General features: G+C 37.9%; 1 protein-coding gene across 1 annotated transcript in view; it reads right to left on the minus strand.

The window, feature by feature from the left end:
- Window positions 1-648: 648 nt before the first annotated feature.
- Window positions 649-18,356, minus strand: part of LOC128742818 (cardioacceleratory peptide receptor) — a 42,877-nt gene continuing 25,169 nt past the window's right edge. The window contains exons 3-8 of the mRNA XM_053839294.1: window positions 17,253-17,388; window positions 2,079-2,276; window positions 1,882-1,977; window positions 1,584-1,748; window positions 1,206-1,497; window positions 649-898 (exon numbers count right to left, since the gene is read on the minus strand). Coding sequence (XP_053695269.1) covers window positions 649-898; window positions 1,206-1,497; window positions 1,584-1,748; window positions 1,882-1,977; window positions 2,079-2,276; window positions 17,253-17,388 — 1,137 coding nt within the window. The remainder of the gene's footprint in view (window positions 899-1,205; window positions 1,498-1,583; window positions 1,749-1,881; window positions 1,978-2,078; window positions 2,277-17,252; window positions 17,389-18,356) is intronic.

Consider the following 18,356-nt stretch of genomic DNA (forward strand, 5'->3'; position numbering starts at 1 on the left):
TTACCGAAAAAATGCCATTCCTATTTTAACGTTAGCCTGGCGCAACAAGTATAAAAAGTGTCTTTAAAAATTTAATTTGCAAACAACGTAAAAACTGGGTGTAGCTTTCAAAGCCATTCACGTGGCCAAAGCGAAGTCTTTATTTCACTAATATATCTAATTTAAATGGCATTCATAATCGCAGGCTTTCCGCGGGGTACCACTATTTTCTCGTCCTCAACTCAGCACATTGACATCATATTTCTTCCCGTGATTGCCCATTCGTGACTTTTTGTCATTACCACTTGGACGTTAGACGAAGCAGGTCCTCGTTTACTGGCTCAGTTTTTCACAGCTCATATTACCATTTCCTCGTTGGCTCCATTAGGCATTATAATAAATAAAAGCTCACTTTCTAGTGTTTTGTCTTTCCGCACTCATTGTTCGCTAATTTTCCGAAACCGATTCGAATTAGTCACAGCACAATTACTTGATTTTCTTAAATGTATTTAATAAAACATAATCTTCAAACAAACATCGTTTGCCTGCTTTTTCCCTATGTTTTAGACTTTGTGCTTACACTGAGCAGATTTATTTACACGACAATAAATACTTATTATCTAGATCAGACAGCCCGGACATGCAACATCGACATACACTTAATGAGCTTCAAACTTCGGACATAGCCAGGATCACCTTCGGTCGCTCTACAATGACCACCCGGGACGGACGAATGCAGGACCGCTGGGATACTGTCAACGATGTAGTTAATGTTCTCATCGAATCGCTGCTGTTGTTGTTTTGCAGTCTCGGACCACCATTGAGGATGCCTCCATTTCTCATTGCTCGCCTAGATCCCCCGTCAGCACCATTGCAACACCATTTTGATGCGAGCAGCCAGCTAAATGGGGGTAGTCGTCTGGGAAAAAATTAAAGCAGATTCAAAATAAGTTGAATTGTACATTATGAAGTTCAAATTGAAGAGCAGTTAAAATAAATTTTAGCAAGGGTAAATCAGCGTTGGAATAAATGTGAGGAATAAATTTGAGAATTTAGAAGATTCCTTGCAAATCATGTTTGTGTAAAATAGGTTTTGAAGCGTGCAATAAATACTTTAACTAAAAAATTTCTCTAACTTTTTTTGCACATGTGTGCATTAAACAGGCACACAAAAAGGAGTACTCAATTAATGCTAATTTGTGGTCGGACTATACTGTAAAACTTACTTTATCATTCGGCACACCTGTGTCGAAAACAGGCAATAAATAAGAGGATTGGCTGCCGAATTTAACGGGGCCAAGCTTTGGATAAAGGTTGCTATCGCAATGTTAGTCTGTGTCTCCGGAATCTGTCCAAAAACTTGCAACAGATCAAAAACTATGTACGGCGACCAGCATAGCACGAATACTATCACTATCACAATGGTCATTTTGACGGTTTTCACTTTCGCCTTTGGAATGATTCCTCGAGAGCTGGCTCGTCTGCTGGCCAAATCAGCCATTCCGTTTCGCGTTCGATCTATAACAATATTGCACAAGAGCAGAGAAAACAGAAAATTAGCACTCAATCTGCTGGTAATTGTACTTGAAGCTGAATTCCCGTACCGCTTGGCCCCATGATGGCTCCCTTGGCCCAAATTGTCTTTACGATGATTGCATAACATGCTGAAATGATCAGAGCTGGCAGGACAAAGAGCGAGCTGGCCACCCAGCACATGTACACCTGCCACCGCCATGGTTCCCCCAAATCAATCCAACACTGCTTGCGACCTGAAGAGGCAAAAAATGAATCAGTTCCCGGCATGAGTCAAGAATCGCTCTCTGTCTCGTGGGTGGAGGTAAATTGTGCATAAGGATTCGGAATTGCTTCCGCTGGGCGACGACGATGCCGGGTTGAACTTACCCTGTATAGACCGTTCCTCGTAGAGATAGAAGATTGGAAGCGAGAAAAGAGCACTCAGACTCCATGCTGCAGCGACTAACCGGCGGGCACGATTCCCTGCAAAAGCCAGACCATGCGTACAGTTCAATTAAATCATTCGTCATTAGCCGAACAATTGGTAGTGCAAGATTAAGCATGACTATTAGTAAGAAACTTACAGCACCCAGAGAAGTTCATCGGATGTGTGATGGCATCGTATCGGTCGATGCTGAGAGCCACCAGGACATAAGTGGAAGCGTAGGTCACGCCAGCTTGGGCAAAACGAATAGTTTTGCAAGCAACGTTTCCGGCTCTCCAAGACACTGTCATACGCCAAATGATGTCCGTCAGTACACTCAACAGGCCTACGCAAAGATCTGGTATGGGAAGCAGAATTAAAAAGAAAACAATTTAATTGAAGCAAACGACGTGATTGTGTACATTCATGAATGCATGTTCATCTTATTATGCTTTATTGCGAACTAATCCGTGTATCGAGGAGTATCACACCGGCATTATATTTTAATTACAATTTAACCTTAATTGAATTAATTATAGGGCCGTGGTAAAAGTACGCGCAACACGATTTCTAGTGCCTCGTGCTGATATGCTGTCCGAGACCTTCACTACACTCCCTCCGTGCATTAAGGTTCCTGATAAATTCCTAATATTGAGCTCATTCCGATGCTCATCTAAACCAAACATATTAAATTTCGACTAGTGCAGCATCTCCAAAAATTGGCGGTGCATCCTTTATATTTATTTTAATCAAAATGAACTATAACATCCGGTGTGATTCGCGATTGGGGCTCAACTAGCAAATTGTATACAAATCGTTTTATTACACCATCAGCCTTAAAAAGACTGATAATATCCTTGGCAAGAATGCTTTCTTCTGTTTTAATCGTTAGAATTATTAACAAGTTTTTAGTGATGGGCGATAGAAATGTTTAATCAAAACAAAAGACAATTTGCAGTTTAGCCCCTTTCATTGTTATGAAGTAACAGGCTTATTTGCAAATCGTTTTGTAAACAGGCGATAGTAAAGAGCGAAACTGCGTTGTTTTCAAAATACAGGCGCATTGTAAACAGGCGAAACTAAATAAAAAAAATCAAGACAAGGCGAAACAGGGCTGGGCGAATTTCATTGTCAAAATGCTTTGAGGCTCATTCCAAGGGGTTCAACTATAAAACATAGATTTTGAGCTTGAATGCACAAATTTTATGCAGTATTGTTGTGAAATTATAAGATTGATTTATTCTACATCAAATTATGTCTTTAAACTTGATTTTTGTAACTTTTATTTAAATTATGACTTGAAAATGTACTGGCAAATAATCATATTCCTCATTGTGATATTCCTCATTGTTTATACTTTGCTAGTTGCGCCCTTATCGCGAATCACTCCGGACATAATTTCGTTTATTCGGTTTTCCTGCAATGGCCACGCTAGTGCTTTTGCAACAAAATTGTTCCTTGCAGCGTAAATTTATTCAGTACAAAATGTAACAAAAACAGTGTACCTCAAAATCAAAATAGACATTACATTTTGAGTAGAAAATTCGTGCGTTTTTTTTATTTTCTATCAGTTTCCTAATTCCGAATTAACTACAAGAAGATCTATGTTTTTGTTCTCTGAGAAAAATGTTAACGCAAACGTTTCGATCCGGGGATGAAAACATCGACCATCAGCCGAAAACGTAAATTAAAGTTTTCGTAAGTAATTGTAAGCAAAAGTAGTTGAACTATTGAAATTATTGCGAACCAAAATAGGAACAAACTTATGGAATACGCACAATATGTAGCACATTTCAATTTATTTTAATATTTTGTCGAAAACATTAGTTCATAAACGGCTTCAAAAACAAATAATTTAAAATTAAATCATATTCAACACTTATTTGCACTCATGTTTGAATCTCGGCTAGGCGGGACTACTAGATAGAGTCAGTAAGATTGTTGCACTTGCCCCGTAACTGTCCTGGAAAAAACGTTTAAGCAGAAGACTTTGCTTTGCACTCATAATATTGCCAGCAATAAAATGACTGATTATTTTACATGAAACTGCCTGATCATCAAGTGCAGCATGCAGTTACTTTATTCATTACACTTCACTTTTTCGTTGATTAATTTGGCACATGAAATACCGAAGAAATAAAGAAGATTAGAGTTCAAACTAAATATGTATATTTATTTGAATTATCGCATGTTTGAAGAGCCCAGTTACAAATGAAATTATTAATCTAACATTTAATTCATTTTATTATTCATTCCATAAATTTTTTTCGGACCTGTAATAATATTATAATACTTAAAAATTACCATGAATATCAAAACGTAGCTTTGTTTGTTATACAGAAAATAACTTCAAACGTGTCAAAAAATTATTGGCCTAAATGGAAACTAATGCAACTGCAAATTGCAAACTAACAATGGGTCGAATGCACAAAGGCAAAGAGAATAAATTTTGATGGCAGTTAACAGAAAAATCACACATTTTGGTTGCAATTAGAATTTAGTTGGTGGTGTCAATGATTGTGTTCTCAGAAAGTTTTGAATGTATATTGCATATCATTAAACATCAACCGCAGCAGACTGAACGAAGCGTTGCCAAAAACTTCTATAAAAAATAAACTGACCGCTATCACAACTGTTCGGTACTGGTAGTTGAAAAATCAACATTTCTACATGTCAGATGTCTTGCATCCAGCAGAATAGCCAACTGACTTCTGGATTTTCACAGAACATCTGTTTTTCTGAAGTCCAACCATTCCATCAAATGCCAAACCTCTCAAAAAAGTGAAAAGCCCAAATCACACCTTGAGCACAACCGAAATTCACACCCTATGTCACTCAGTTAAAAAGCCTCCCAATTGGCATCGAGGTCATCACTAGCCCAACAAGCCTGTCGTCGTATGTTCGAGTCTCGACTTAAAGGAGTTCTAATAGTCAATAGGATCGTAGCATTAGCCCCGTAATTATACCGTACCCGTATGCAGTTGACTGCGAAAACTGTCGAACAGAAAACAGTAAGTTAAGTTGCAAATGCGAAATGTAATATGTACTAAGGCTAAATTTTCTAAGTATCTTAATTAACACATCTAGAAAAACATGTGTACATAGAGCTACTAATTTGAGAATGCTATGATTTTTAAGGAAAATATGCGCAGAATTATAAAAAAGTTATAAAAGTCTTTGTCAAGCTCCTACCAACAAAACAAAAAATAGTATGTTCCAATACGTTGTGTAGTTTCTGTGAAAAAGGTACATAAAGTTTGAAAATCGTAGTTTTTTTAGGAGCGGCGTTTTATTCCGAAGAGGTTGTTCCACGCCGCCCTGGAACGCTTCTGTAAAATTTAGAAAAAAAATTTTTTAGACGTTTATGTCCCCTTGAAATTTTCGCAGATTCTAAATCTAATCGATTGATTTATATGATACTAGCTGACGCGACAAACTTCGTATTGCAAAAATTAAAATGTGTTGTATATAAATCGTGAAGCTGTCACAATCTCGAGTTTAGCAAGTTTCTGAGGAGCTCACCCTTAGATAACTCATTTTGGCACGTCATTATGAAAGCATGGGTAGTTTGATTTACAAATTTTCAATTTTTCCTCACAGTAAAGTAGAAAACCCCGTTACTTAGCCAGATAAAATAATGCGGATAGCACTTAAATATTCGCCGTGATTGTATAACATTTCGCCGAATACCATTTGGCGAAAAACCTTACGCGGAATGTTTCATTTCACAGAAAACCTTTTCGTGGAAAGTACCATTTCGATCCTCGAGGTGATCCCCTCCCAACTCGTTCGGACCCAACGGAGCCGGAGGAAAGTAATAGAGGTCAGCAGGCCTAGGAAAACAAATAAACCTAGACAGAGGTGATTTCTGCGGGGCGCTGCAGATAATTTCTGGTGATCTTGTTATTGTCTGTTATGTTTTATGGAAGAGTCAAAAATTTCTGTTTTGTTTGTATGAGAGTCCTTATTCCCCTACCACAGGGGTAAGGGGTCTCAAGCCATCATACAAAAATCTTGCCTACAAAATCCCCCACATGCCAAATTTGGTTCTATTTGCTTGATCAGTGCTTTAGTTATGAGGAAGTTTATATTCCATTTGTATGGGAGCCCCCTCTTATACGAGGGAGGGTCATAATTCCTCAAGAGGGGAGGAGTATCGATTCACCATAGAAAAAAAATTGTCACCATAATTCCCACATGCCAAATTTGGTTCCATTTGCTTGATTAGTTCTCGAGTTATGAGGAAGTTGGTATTTCATTTATATGGGAACCCCCTGCTAAAAAGTAAAGGGCTTCTAATTCATCGTAGGAAAAATTCTAGCCTTCTAAAACCTTCACATGCCAAATTTGGTTCCATTTGATTGATTGGTTCTCGAGTTATGAGAAAATTTGTGTTTCATTTGCATAGGAGCCCCCTTCCTTCTAAAGTGGGGAGGGGTCTTAATTCACCATAGAAAAAATTCTTTCCTCCAAAAATCTTCACATGCCAAGTTTGGTTCCATTTGATTGATTAGTTCTCGAGTTATGAGAAAATTTGTATTTCATTTGTATAAGAGTCCCCCCCCCGCCTCCTAAAGTGGAGAGGGGTAATAATTCACCATAGAAAAAATTCTTGCTTCAAAAAATCTTCACATGCCGAATTTGGTTCTATTTGCTTGATTGGTTCTTGAGTTATGAGGAAATTTGTATTTCATTTGTATGGGAGCCCCCTCCTAAAGGAGTGAGGGGTCATAATTCCCCTCCTAAAGAGGGGAGGGATCTCAATGTACCATAAAAAAATTCTTATCTCCAAAAATACCCACATGCCAAATTTTGTTCCATTTGCCTGATTAGTTCTCGAATCAGCAGAAATGCAGAAATTTGTGTTTCATTTGTAAGGGAGCCTTACCTCCTAGTGGGGGAGGGGTTTCTAATCATTATAAGAACCTTCCTCGGCCCCAAAAACCCCTACATGCAAATTTTCACGCCGATCGGTTTAGTAGTTTTCAATTCTATAAGGAACATACCAACAGACAGACAGACAGACAGAAATCCATTTTTATAGGCATAGATTGCTCTGCAAGCTTTAACAGAGAGTTCACAACATTTTAGCCTGCATAATCATGACTGAGTTTTTGCAACGATTCTATTACCTTACTGACCCTATCTACAGAAGGATAAAAACTTATATAGATATTATTATCGTGTCCGTGTGTTCGAAGAGTAGCACTATGCAACTACCATGAAGGATTATTTGCGTTTGGAAAACATCCTCTTCCGCTAATTCAGTTGCATCAAAATCAATTTTTCATTTCCCAGCAGATATTGCTGCTTCGAGCAACCCCTATTCAGATTGGCTGTCTAGGTGATGGTTTTATAAAGATTGCTTTTTGTGGATGCGAACGAAAGCCAGCCAATCAGTAACGATGACCGAAGTAGAACCATCAGTATTATGTTTACCAATATGCAGTGCAGGACAAAATTTTGTATAAACCTTGTTATTCGATGTTTCTGCATACTTCTCGGATCAATTTTGTATATATTATAAAATGCAGATATCTAAATGCGCTTCTCCAGGGAAAAAATGTACACGCAATCAATCGACAAAGGACGTATTCTTATTACGTTTGCAGGAATCAAGTAAGCGACTGTATTAATCTGTAACTTACTTTTTATTCAATCTAACAAATGGCGAACTTATTGGAAAAGTTTGTCACTTGCACTTGCTTCGTCCGGGGCAAACAAGTTGAATTTATTAATTTCAAAGGGTAGCCGAGAGAAACGAACTGATTTATTACGTTTATTTTTTAAAAGTAATTACAAAAGTTGTTTCCGTTATTTCCACATGTTAGTAGAAACTCTTTTAATAGTAAATAAATTTAATTGCAGTTTATAATCTTACAAATAATATGGTGTGTTTTATGCCCGAGACCTATTATGGTTATGGCTGAGAGAAACTTGGATATCCTTTAATTTGACACTTTTTGCATGATGTGAGATAAGCACAATGATACGTCACACCCAGTGTCAATCGAGGAAATTTCTATATCGAAAAATTCCTCGAACAGATCAGGTATTGATTCAGATGTCACAGCCGTGAGCCACAAGTTCGAATCTCAGCTGAGCGGTGCGTCTAGAATCAGTAGGATCGTTGCGCTAGCCCCGTAATTGTCCTGTACTCTAATAACTAGCTGTAAAGTCTGTCGATAAATAACAGTCAAGTTTTAAAGGCGCTCGTAACCCAACGCTTTGTACTATAAGTTTCCGCATTCCACAGCATAGCTCTGCGTTTTACGGTCAATCTCTGCTTGTAAGAGGCATTTCCTATTGGAACTATCTACCACAATCTTTAAAATTTAATTTAATTTAACTTATTTCACCATCTTCGACTACGTCGTACAGATTGTTTACTTAATAACTAATTTAAGCCTCGGATTCTACCACTAAACACATTTCTAGACAGAGTAAAATCGAACACATTACAAACATCGTTGAAGGAACGCAAGCAGACATTAAAACAATTATTCACACCATAATTTGTTCTGTGGAATTGGATGGCCAATAACGGTGGATTGCGAAGCCGACGAGGAGGTACATTCCACGATATCTGGTACAGGAGTTCCGGGCAATCCACATTGCCTGTTATTAGGTCGAATATAAATAGACGCTGCTGTTTGACGCGCCGGACTGCGAGTGTATCCAGGCTAATCAGTTGACAACGGTCTATGTAACTGGGAAGATTGACTGGATCATTCCACGGTAGCTGACGCAAGGCGAATCGCACAAATTTTTTCTGAATTCGCTCAATCGCAAGGATCTGTGTTACGTGTGCAGGAGCCCAAACCGGGGAAGCATACTCCAAAATGCTGCGTACGAGAGAGCAATATAGCGTCTTGAGGCAATAAACGTCAGTTAATCCAGACGCATGGCGTCGCATAAAACCAAGCACGGTGTATGCTTTAGCAGTGACTCTACTTATATGCTCGTCGAACCTCAATTTAGAGTCAATAGTAACGCCTAGGTCGAGAATAGAGTTAACACGTTCCAGACAATCCGGTCCCATGTTGTATTGATGAAGAAAAACGGTGTTACGGCGACTGTATGATATTACTTTACACTTATTACTGTTAACACGCATGCCTTTGTCACTGCACCAGACTAGCAGACGATTAATATCCTCCTGTAATGCGACACAATCGGCAGGGGCACAAATCACCCGAAAGATTTTTAGATCGTCGGCAAACGATAATTTCGATGATGACAGCAGCTCGACCAGGTCATTAATATAAATTATAAAGATGAGCGGGCCAAGCACACTGCCTTGAGGGACACCAGACGATATGTCAAATGTTCTGGAGCGCACGGAGTTTACTGTAACGATTGCTTTGCGATCATATAAGTATGAGTAAAGTCATTCGGTAAACCATGAGGGAAATCCGATGTAGTTCAGTTTTTCAATAATGAGATTGTGTGGTACAGTATCAAAAGCTTTCGCAAAATCAAAATAGATAGTATCCATTTGCCGCTTAGCTTCTAGCTCACGTGATATAGCCGTGACGTAGCACATAAGATTTGATGTTGTCGAACGATGCTTCATAAATCCATGCTGGCTGTTAGAGATAATCGGTGCGACTGATTTGTATATAGTTGTATGGAGTAGTTTTTCGAATACCTTGCTGAGGCTGCAAAGTATGGATATGCCACGGTAATTGGTGACAGATTTGTAACTTCCGGACTTATGGATCGGCACGATGGACGCCATTTTCCATGCAATTGGGAACGATCCACTACTGATTGAGCGGTTAAAAACAGCGGTAATCGGCGATGCAAGCGAAACGGCGCAGTTTTTTTAAAAATACTGGTAGACTGTCTGTTTCGGGTCCTTTCGTTGAATCGAGATCTTCAAGAGCTTTCCGAACCACGTCTATAGAAAACTGCACTAGTGGTAGATTAATATCACGGAACGGTATATGCTCGAAGCAGTTGTGTCGCTGGACGGGTGATGCTTTACCAAATACGCCCTCGAAAAACGTAGCGAAAAGATTAGCTGATTCTGAGCTCGAGTGAGAAGTTGTTCCTTCGAAGTTGACCGACGGAGGAATATTGTTGCCAGTTTTGCGTTTCTTAACAAAATTCCAGAAACAGGAGGGGTCCTGTTTAACAGCAGACTGAATCCTTTGCAAATAGTTGTCATATGTTGCGGTAAGGACAGCTTTATACTCATCCTCACGCTCTATCAGATTCGCTTTTAGTAAAGAAATATTGGTTGCGCATTTTACGGAGGTTGTTACGAAGGTTTCGGAGCTGAGGGGTCCACCACGGTTGCTTGAAGTTGGAGACCAACGCTTGTCTTTTTCTGGGCACATGTCTAGTGATAACACCTAAAAGTGAATCATAGACAGCAAGTAGCATCTGGTCAACTGAGTCAGTGTTAAAAAATTGATTGTCCCACTCCATGTCCGCAAAAATAGAGTTCAACAGATCATAGTCACATGCAGAGTAGTCAAATCTGATCTGATCAACTTGGTCGTCAGGTATTGTCGCGTCCATCTCGTCAAGTAATAAAATGAATGGTTCGTGATGATAGTCGACAGGCAACAGTGGAGAGGGCGGTGCTACTATATCAAGATATTCTGGGGTATTGGTAAATACCAGGTCCAAGAGCCTACCATTCGTGTTGACAATATGATTAATTTGTCTCAAGCCATTGGAAAACATTGCGTCTGTAAAGTGTAACTCAATTTCAGCTGAGGCACTCGAAGGAATATACCCATTAATATCATCGTCAGCCTTCCACCTTAAGTCAGGTAAATTGAAATCGCCTATTGACAAGATTATGTCCGATTCTGAAAGACAATCAAAGATACACTGTGTTGCTCTTACGTGAGCTGAGTATAGCTCGGTACTCGAATTGGGCGGAAGATATACAGCAACTATGTAGAGTAAACGATGCTGCAACTTAATACGGACTGCAATTTGTTCGAGCTCGTCACAGTTAGGAAGAGTTATGGAGTCACAATCCAGAGAGTTATTGACAGCAATCAGCACTCCACCACCTCGTGAGTGATTGCTGGTCAGTTCATTACGGTCGCAACGGAATATAGCATAGTCAGGCGAAATTTCATGGCTGCCGATATTAGTCCGCAGCCACGTCTCCGTGAAGACAATTATGTCATATTCACAACTTGATAACATTAAGCGCAGCCGAGCAATTTTAGTCCGTAATCCTCTGACGTTCTGGTAGTACACAGAAGGCACGCGATCGGATGCAGGCGTCCTTACGATTGGCACACCAGACTGCGTTGTGACACTGCTGGCCGGCGTGAGATGTGAACCGCTAAAAATCTTGTTTATCGACAAATGTTTTTAGAAGAAATCTCTTGTCAAGGCTCAGTGACTCAAATTAGCACACAGCAACTGAAAATATAGTTTATAGTTTTGAATTGAAATGAATTATTTTGCATTACCAGAAATCCACCAAATTGTAGCATCAAAAAAGGCATTATGTCTTACGTTACAATAATTGTTAAATAAATAAATAAATAAATACAAAATGCCCCCACTGCAAGTAGTTTTAAAAATTTATTAAAGTATGATAAATAAAGCATTATTTTCATCTAAAAAGTTAAATTTTTAAAGTACAACCCTTAATTTTAATATAGACAGAGATTGAATTTTCCACGCAAACTAAAATTACCGAAGCTCATCGATATATTCTGGATGAATAAGCTGCTGCATATTTTATTTTAGCCAGCACTGTAGCACTTGCGGCTTGCTGAACAATGGCTTTCAATATGGCAGCCTGCGACGGAAAATTGAAAGTATGGTTCTTTTCACCATGTTCGCCAACAATGGTCCTTGACAAACATAATAAAATTCGGTTAAAAATGATCTGTTAAAAAGTCAATTACTTGACTTACGTTAAAACCCTGCTTGAAATGATTTTCACAAATTTGGCGATGTTTTGAAAGGACAATAAATAGATTACATACATACCTTGAAACAACGAGACTGTTGAATTCTTTTATTTCACCACTCATAGTTTTCTAGTATTCTAAAACGCAGATACCAGAATAAATTCACCCTTAATTTATATCCAAATGTACAGATTACTCTCTTTGTCAGTTGCTGATCATTTTTCGAAGCAATCATTATTTCTAACAATAATTATTTCGAAAAGGAAAATTTGGCTGTTATGTACGACTATTCGAAACTAACCAAAAAAGGTCAAAATGTAAATCACCTTGAGTAATAGTGATTTTCCTATACCAGTCCAGTAAAGAATATCCCTAACTCAGTTTGTTTACATTTTGAACTTACACTCTTTTCAATTGTTGGTTTTGTTTTGGTAAGCGCATTAGATGTACGGTCATTGGCATTTTACTCTACTAGAATTATATTCCATGATTTAGTTTTATTTCAAAATAGGCGATAATTTTGGCACAATATCCATAATTATTCATCTGGATTTGGCCTCCCAGTTGGCCTTGTGGTACGACACTAATTCAACAAACCAGTTGCAGTGGTCGGCTGCTCGAATCTCGTCTGGGCTCCTAAGGCCCAGACACAGTGCATACGGATTTTAATACTGTGAATATTCCGAAACTGAGAAATCACCCAACGCGCAGAGCTATATCGGATTAGGTCTTACCTCGCTGACTGTCCGTTGAGAAAAGAGGCCGATTAAACGGGTGTACTTCCCAGCATGCTTTGATCCGTGGATTTTGCAGCGCATGCTGTGATCCGCGGATTTTCGTGTCGAAGTTGCTTTAATACAATAACTGCGCGCATACAGTATGCACCCCTTTTTTGGTGCATATATTGTCATAAAGCTACGGCAGTGTTATTGGTTTTTCTTTGTGATGCCACACAAATACGTTGCGGAAATTTGACAGAAAATCAATGAAAAAACTGTCATATTTCCGCAACGTATTAGAATCCGTATGCATTAACAGCTTGGAAATCGGGAAAATCTGTCAAGTCAAGTTTCGAAAGGGAATGTAGCACCAATGCTTTGCTCTGCTTTTCATTTAGATGAATCCATCAATGATAAATATATTCATTCAAGAAGGAGAAGACAGAATTTAAGATTAACATGCACACTCAATGTGTGCGTTTTATAGACTACTAGCTAAGCCGACAAACTTCGTATTGCCACAAATTAAACTGTGTTGTACATAAATCATGAATCTCGGATGATCTTTGTCACAATCTCGAGTTTTGCAAGTTTCTGAGGAGTTCAACCTTAGATGATTCATTTTGGCAGTTATGTAACTATGACAGCATCCCAGGTAACCAATAAGCATCACCAATGCTATTCAAATGCAAACCAATAAGCATTTAAGTCGCCTTATATGCTATTTTGCCAAAATATACAGCTACTTTAATGCTAACTTTCTTATAGTGCTGACAATGCTAATTTGCAGCTAATTACCGGCACGAAGAATTTGAATAGAAGTTTGGATGCCAATTTACAACACCTATGCAGTCAAAAAGCTAATATACAACAACGTGCAGTATAAAATGCCAGATATGCTAATTTGCTGCTTATATTAATGTTTATTGGTTACCTGGGATGGGTAGTTTAATATACAAATTTACAATTTTTCCTCACAGTAAAGTAGAAAATAACTCCCCTCATTGCTTAGCCAGAAAGTGGATAGCACAGCGGATTCGTCGTGATTGTACAACATTTCGCGAAAAACCTTTACCGGAATGTACCATTTCACGGAAAACTTTTTCGTGGAAAGTACCATTTTGCAAGGGTGATCCTCTCCTTACTCGCTGTCGCTCGTTCGGACTCAACTGAAGAAAAGTAATAGAAGTCAGTAGACCTAGGAAAATAAATAAACTTCGACAGTGGCCAGCGGTTCCGACGGCGGGTCGCCGACAACACTCGCGGCCGTTTCGCCCTGAATGATCTAGTGTTACTATAAATAGTTTTTGTGACTTATTATTGACTAATGTTTTATGGAAGAGTCTCGAATTTCTCGAGTTCGATTAGTTTTTGAGTTACGTAAAATTTTTTGTTTGTTTTATTTGTATGAGACTCCTTATACCCCTACCACAGGGGTGAGAGGTCTATAACCATCACAAAATAAATTCTAGACTCCAAAGTCCCCCATATGCCAAATTTGGTTCTATTTGCTTGATTAATTCTCGAGTTATGAGGAAATTTGTATTTCATTTATAAGGGAGCCCCCCTCTTAAAAGGAAAAGTGGTCATAATTCACCATAGAAAAAATTTTTGCTTGCTAAAATCCCCACATGCCATATTTGGTTCCAATTGCTTGATTAGTTCTCAAGTTATGAGGAAATTTGTATTTCATTTGTATGGGAGCCCCTCCTCCTAAACAGGGAGTGGTGCTAATCTAATCTAATCTAATCTCACACTAACGCAGCCAATTCTTGAAGGCATCCTGGAAAATGACGATTACTTGAATCAATCATTTTTCTTGTCAACGGCCAGGCCAACTGCGCAGCATGTACCGCAGAGAGAATTCCAAGGAATCAAGTGGAATCAGAAAAAATATCTAATTCCATTTAACTCCTTGAAATCAAGGGGAAGGAAGAAAGCGTGGACCTCCCGTACCAAACGCTTCCCGTACACATAGATAATGATTTATTTACAATCGTTGGGAGTATCTTTGCTAATAAAGGTTAAGTGATACTCCGGACCCTCAGGGATGAACTAATGGTATTTAGACCAGAAGCCAGGCTGCAATTGGCCAAGGATATAGCGCCTTATTTCGCTCTCTGAAAATAGATTAGTTTGCCAAAAATATTAGTTTAAATCATATAATACTTGAAAATAAAGTCGTGTGGTTTAATGGTTGCCTAAAACTACATTTGTAAGGTTAGGAACTGAAAACCGCACGACCCCGCACCTCCTAGCTTGGCTACTCAATTATACAAATTGAGGTATTTCCAGGTATGGCCACGTGGAGGCGCTAGGTAGGGGCTTGGGATGGCTAGAGCTATGTTGGGCGCTTCTTCCTAGTTGCTTTCCCCATTTCATACCCTAAACAGGGAGTGGTGCTAATTCATCAAAAAAAAAAAAATTCTTGCCTTCTAAAACCCCCACGGGCCAAATTTGGTTCCATTCGCTTGATTAATGCTCGAGTTATGAGTAAATTTGTATTTCATTTCTATGGTAGCCTCCCTTCCTAAAAAGGCGAGGGGTCCTAATTCATCATAGAAAAAAAATCTTGCCTCCGAAAAACCCTACATGCTAAATTTGGTTTCATTTGCTTGATTAGTTCTCGAGATAAGAGGAAATTTGTATATTATTTGCATGGAAGCCCCCCCCCCTCTTAAAGAGGGAGGGGTCATAATTTCCTTTCTAAAGGGGGGAGCGGGGCTCCATTCATCTTAGAAAAAAATTCTTGCCTCCGAAAACACCCACATGCCAAATTTAGTTCCAATTGCTTGATTAGTTCTCTAGTTATGCGGAAATTTGTGTTTCATTTGTAGTAGGGGGGGGGGGGGGGGGGTTCTGACTATCATAGAAACCTTTCTCGGCCTTAAAATGCCATGCAAATTTTCACGCCGATCGGTTTAGTAGTTTTCGATTCTATAAGGAACATACTGGAAGACAGACAGACAGAAATCCATTATTATAGATATAGGAATAAATATGGCGTGAAAGTCGGTTTTTTAATGTAAATGTAATTTTAATGTAATATAATTTGAAAGTTATGTCAGTTGATTTCTATTAGTGATTTGACAAATATAAAATATATATTACATTAGTTTGGAAATCGAGAAAATCTGAAGTTAAATAAGAAAGAAAACTTTTCAATTAAATTATACAATAAGCATAAGCATAAGCATAGGATACCGCCCGTGTGCGGCTACTCCGTTATTGACCAGGACCGATGAAAATTGCAAAATGATGGCTGAAAAAAGCATTCTTTGGACAACACACTGTTCCTCATTGTGCAACCTTACCAGGTCCCTGCATGCTGATCAATACCGACACCGGCCACGTCCGAATGCGGGTCCTGGTGGGATGGGAAGGAATGTTAGTCCAATACTTGTTGCTACTAAAGACCAGGGAATCCTCTGCATCTTCACAAGCATTTCGGGAAAGGAATCGTTGTTAGTAGAAGGGGGAGCTAGATAAAGATCCAATTTAATTGAAATGTTATTTGTCGTAAACTATCCGCGGATTCGGTGTGGAATAATGTAACAAACAAGGCACAAAAATCAACGATGCTAAATTGCCATACGAAACGATGCTCGTTATGCAAACACCATTTATTTGAAACCATTCCTGGATATTCAATAGTTTTCTTGTAGTCAGTAATTATGAATATTAAGATCACAAATACACCTCTTTTGTAAATTTAATAAATTTAATGTAATGCAATGGTACTACATAAACAACCATGATTTGTTAATTTATATCTAAAAATAGGGTAAGTTAACCATTAGTGGACCAGTTAGTATTTGAGTAGTTTTCTTCCACGAATTATTTTAAACTGGTAACGCTAAACACGCAACCGATGGCACTTACAATACGAGTAACTTTCGATTATGTCTAAGATCAATTTATGTTGAAAATCTCAACATTTTACACATTTTTTAAAACTGATTGGAATGTCCGTTTCCCTTTAATGGACCTTGTGGTTTACAATAGGATAGTAACCGGGTCCATTATAGGAATTGCAGTGTATTTTGCATGAAGAGGGTCCACTAATGGCGACATTTCGCATTGTTAACCATAAAATGGACCCTAACTTGTTGAAAACGTCGATTTTACGACATTAATCATTGAATTTAGCTAAAATTTTATAAACTGAACTGTGTACTATGTTTACTACTTTCTGTTTCATGTCCTATACCCTCGGAAATATCAAGCAAAAGCTAATAAACGCTGAAACTGTACCCGAGGTCCATTATAGGTAAAGGGTCCACTATAGGTTAACTAAGTTGATAAGCATTTCCTCTTATCAACGCTAATATGCAAAGATATAGCACCCTACACATTTAAACTTTCCAATTAAACTGTACTATGTATATTTATTCGTGAGAGATACGTATTTCGAAAATAGATACTTGTTCGAAAACAGACACTGATGAAGCCTGAAAGTCATAGACGAAATACGTATATGTCACGATTAAATATAAACAGTAGAATTTAATTGGAAAGTTTACTTTTTTATTTAATTTCAGGCTTTGTGCTCTACTAAAACGCTCCAAAAACTTCAGTCAAACGTGAAAATGCATAAAAACTTTATGATGTAACCAACAAAAATACCATTCATAATACAAGTTTACGTAGGATCGTTTCAAAGTATTGTATTGAATAGGTAATTAGAATACCAAAATTGCTATCTACTAATGTAGGTACCTGCTATGGCCAACTGTTTGATGAAAAAGTTCATTCGTGACTTTCGGTTTTTGTTGAGTAGCATCGTAACTAAAACGGCTGAGTTTCCGAGGACAATGACGGTGAAAAGTGCCCATAATACTGCAAATTGTTCAGTCTGAAAAAAGAAAATAGAAAACAGTTTTATTATGAACCAAAACTGAAAAACAATTATTAGGATATTGCCTACGTCACAGGTTGAGTTAGAAATAAAAATCCATAAAAATCTTAAGCAAAAAAGCAATCAACGAAGCATTATATAGCGGTGAAAATTCAGAAAAATTAATGCATAATTATTCCTTGTTCCCCCGGAAATTAATTAAATGATCGTTCGGAAATGAGGTTATTTATCAAGGTCTACAGGACACCCCAGTCGATTCAATTTAAAAAACGGAGCAAATGGGGAAGCATTGATATATTTTGTCTTTTTAAATCGCATGGGGTTCAAAAGCGATGCCGACAAAAAGGTTTGTTGAAAGATTTGGGGGAATACATGTTAAATATGAAGACGTATTCAAGTTTATTTTCATTATTATGCAGTTTGTAAATAACGTACGAATTTGAAGAAGGATTTGATGTGTTCAAACACCAAACACAACCATTTGTATTTTTTTAGACAAAAAGATTAGATCAATTAGAAGTTCTAAATATTCATATGTGAGAACACATTTATATTTTAATTAACGCTTTTTTGTATGACTGCTCAACAAAACTGTGTTATGTTAAGAAATAATAGAAGAATTTATTTCACAAATATTCAATTTCGTTATTTCAATTAATTCAGTCGGATGGCGTTCAATCTTAAATAGGTAATATTCCATTGATGAATTATTAAAAGAATAATTATGTTTCTTTTTTGCAACAATTCAACGCTATTCAATTGCTAAAATTAGTACTTTAAATAGCATAACACGTTAAATAGCATATGCCAGTGGATTTCAGCTATTTTCTCTGATGGTCAAGTTCACACCCCAACAATGCTTTGCTCTGTCCGTTCATTGAACTCGTTGCTATACGATTTCTTTCACATCTGTTAAATAGCCAACATAAAGGCGTTCTTTTTTCTTTCTTTGTCACTTCGCATCG

Source organism: Sabethes cyaneus, chromosome 3 (assembly GCF_943734655.1).
Source record: "Sabethes cyaneus chromosome 3, idSabCyanKW18_F2, whole genome shotgun sequence".
In the NCBI taxonomy this organism is placed as follows: domain Eukaryota; kingdom Metazoa; phylum Arthropoda; class Insecta; order Diptera; family Culicidae; genus Sabethes; species Sabethes cyaneus.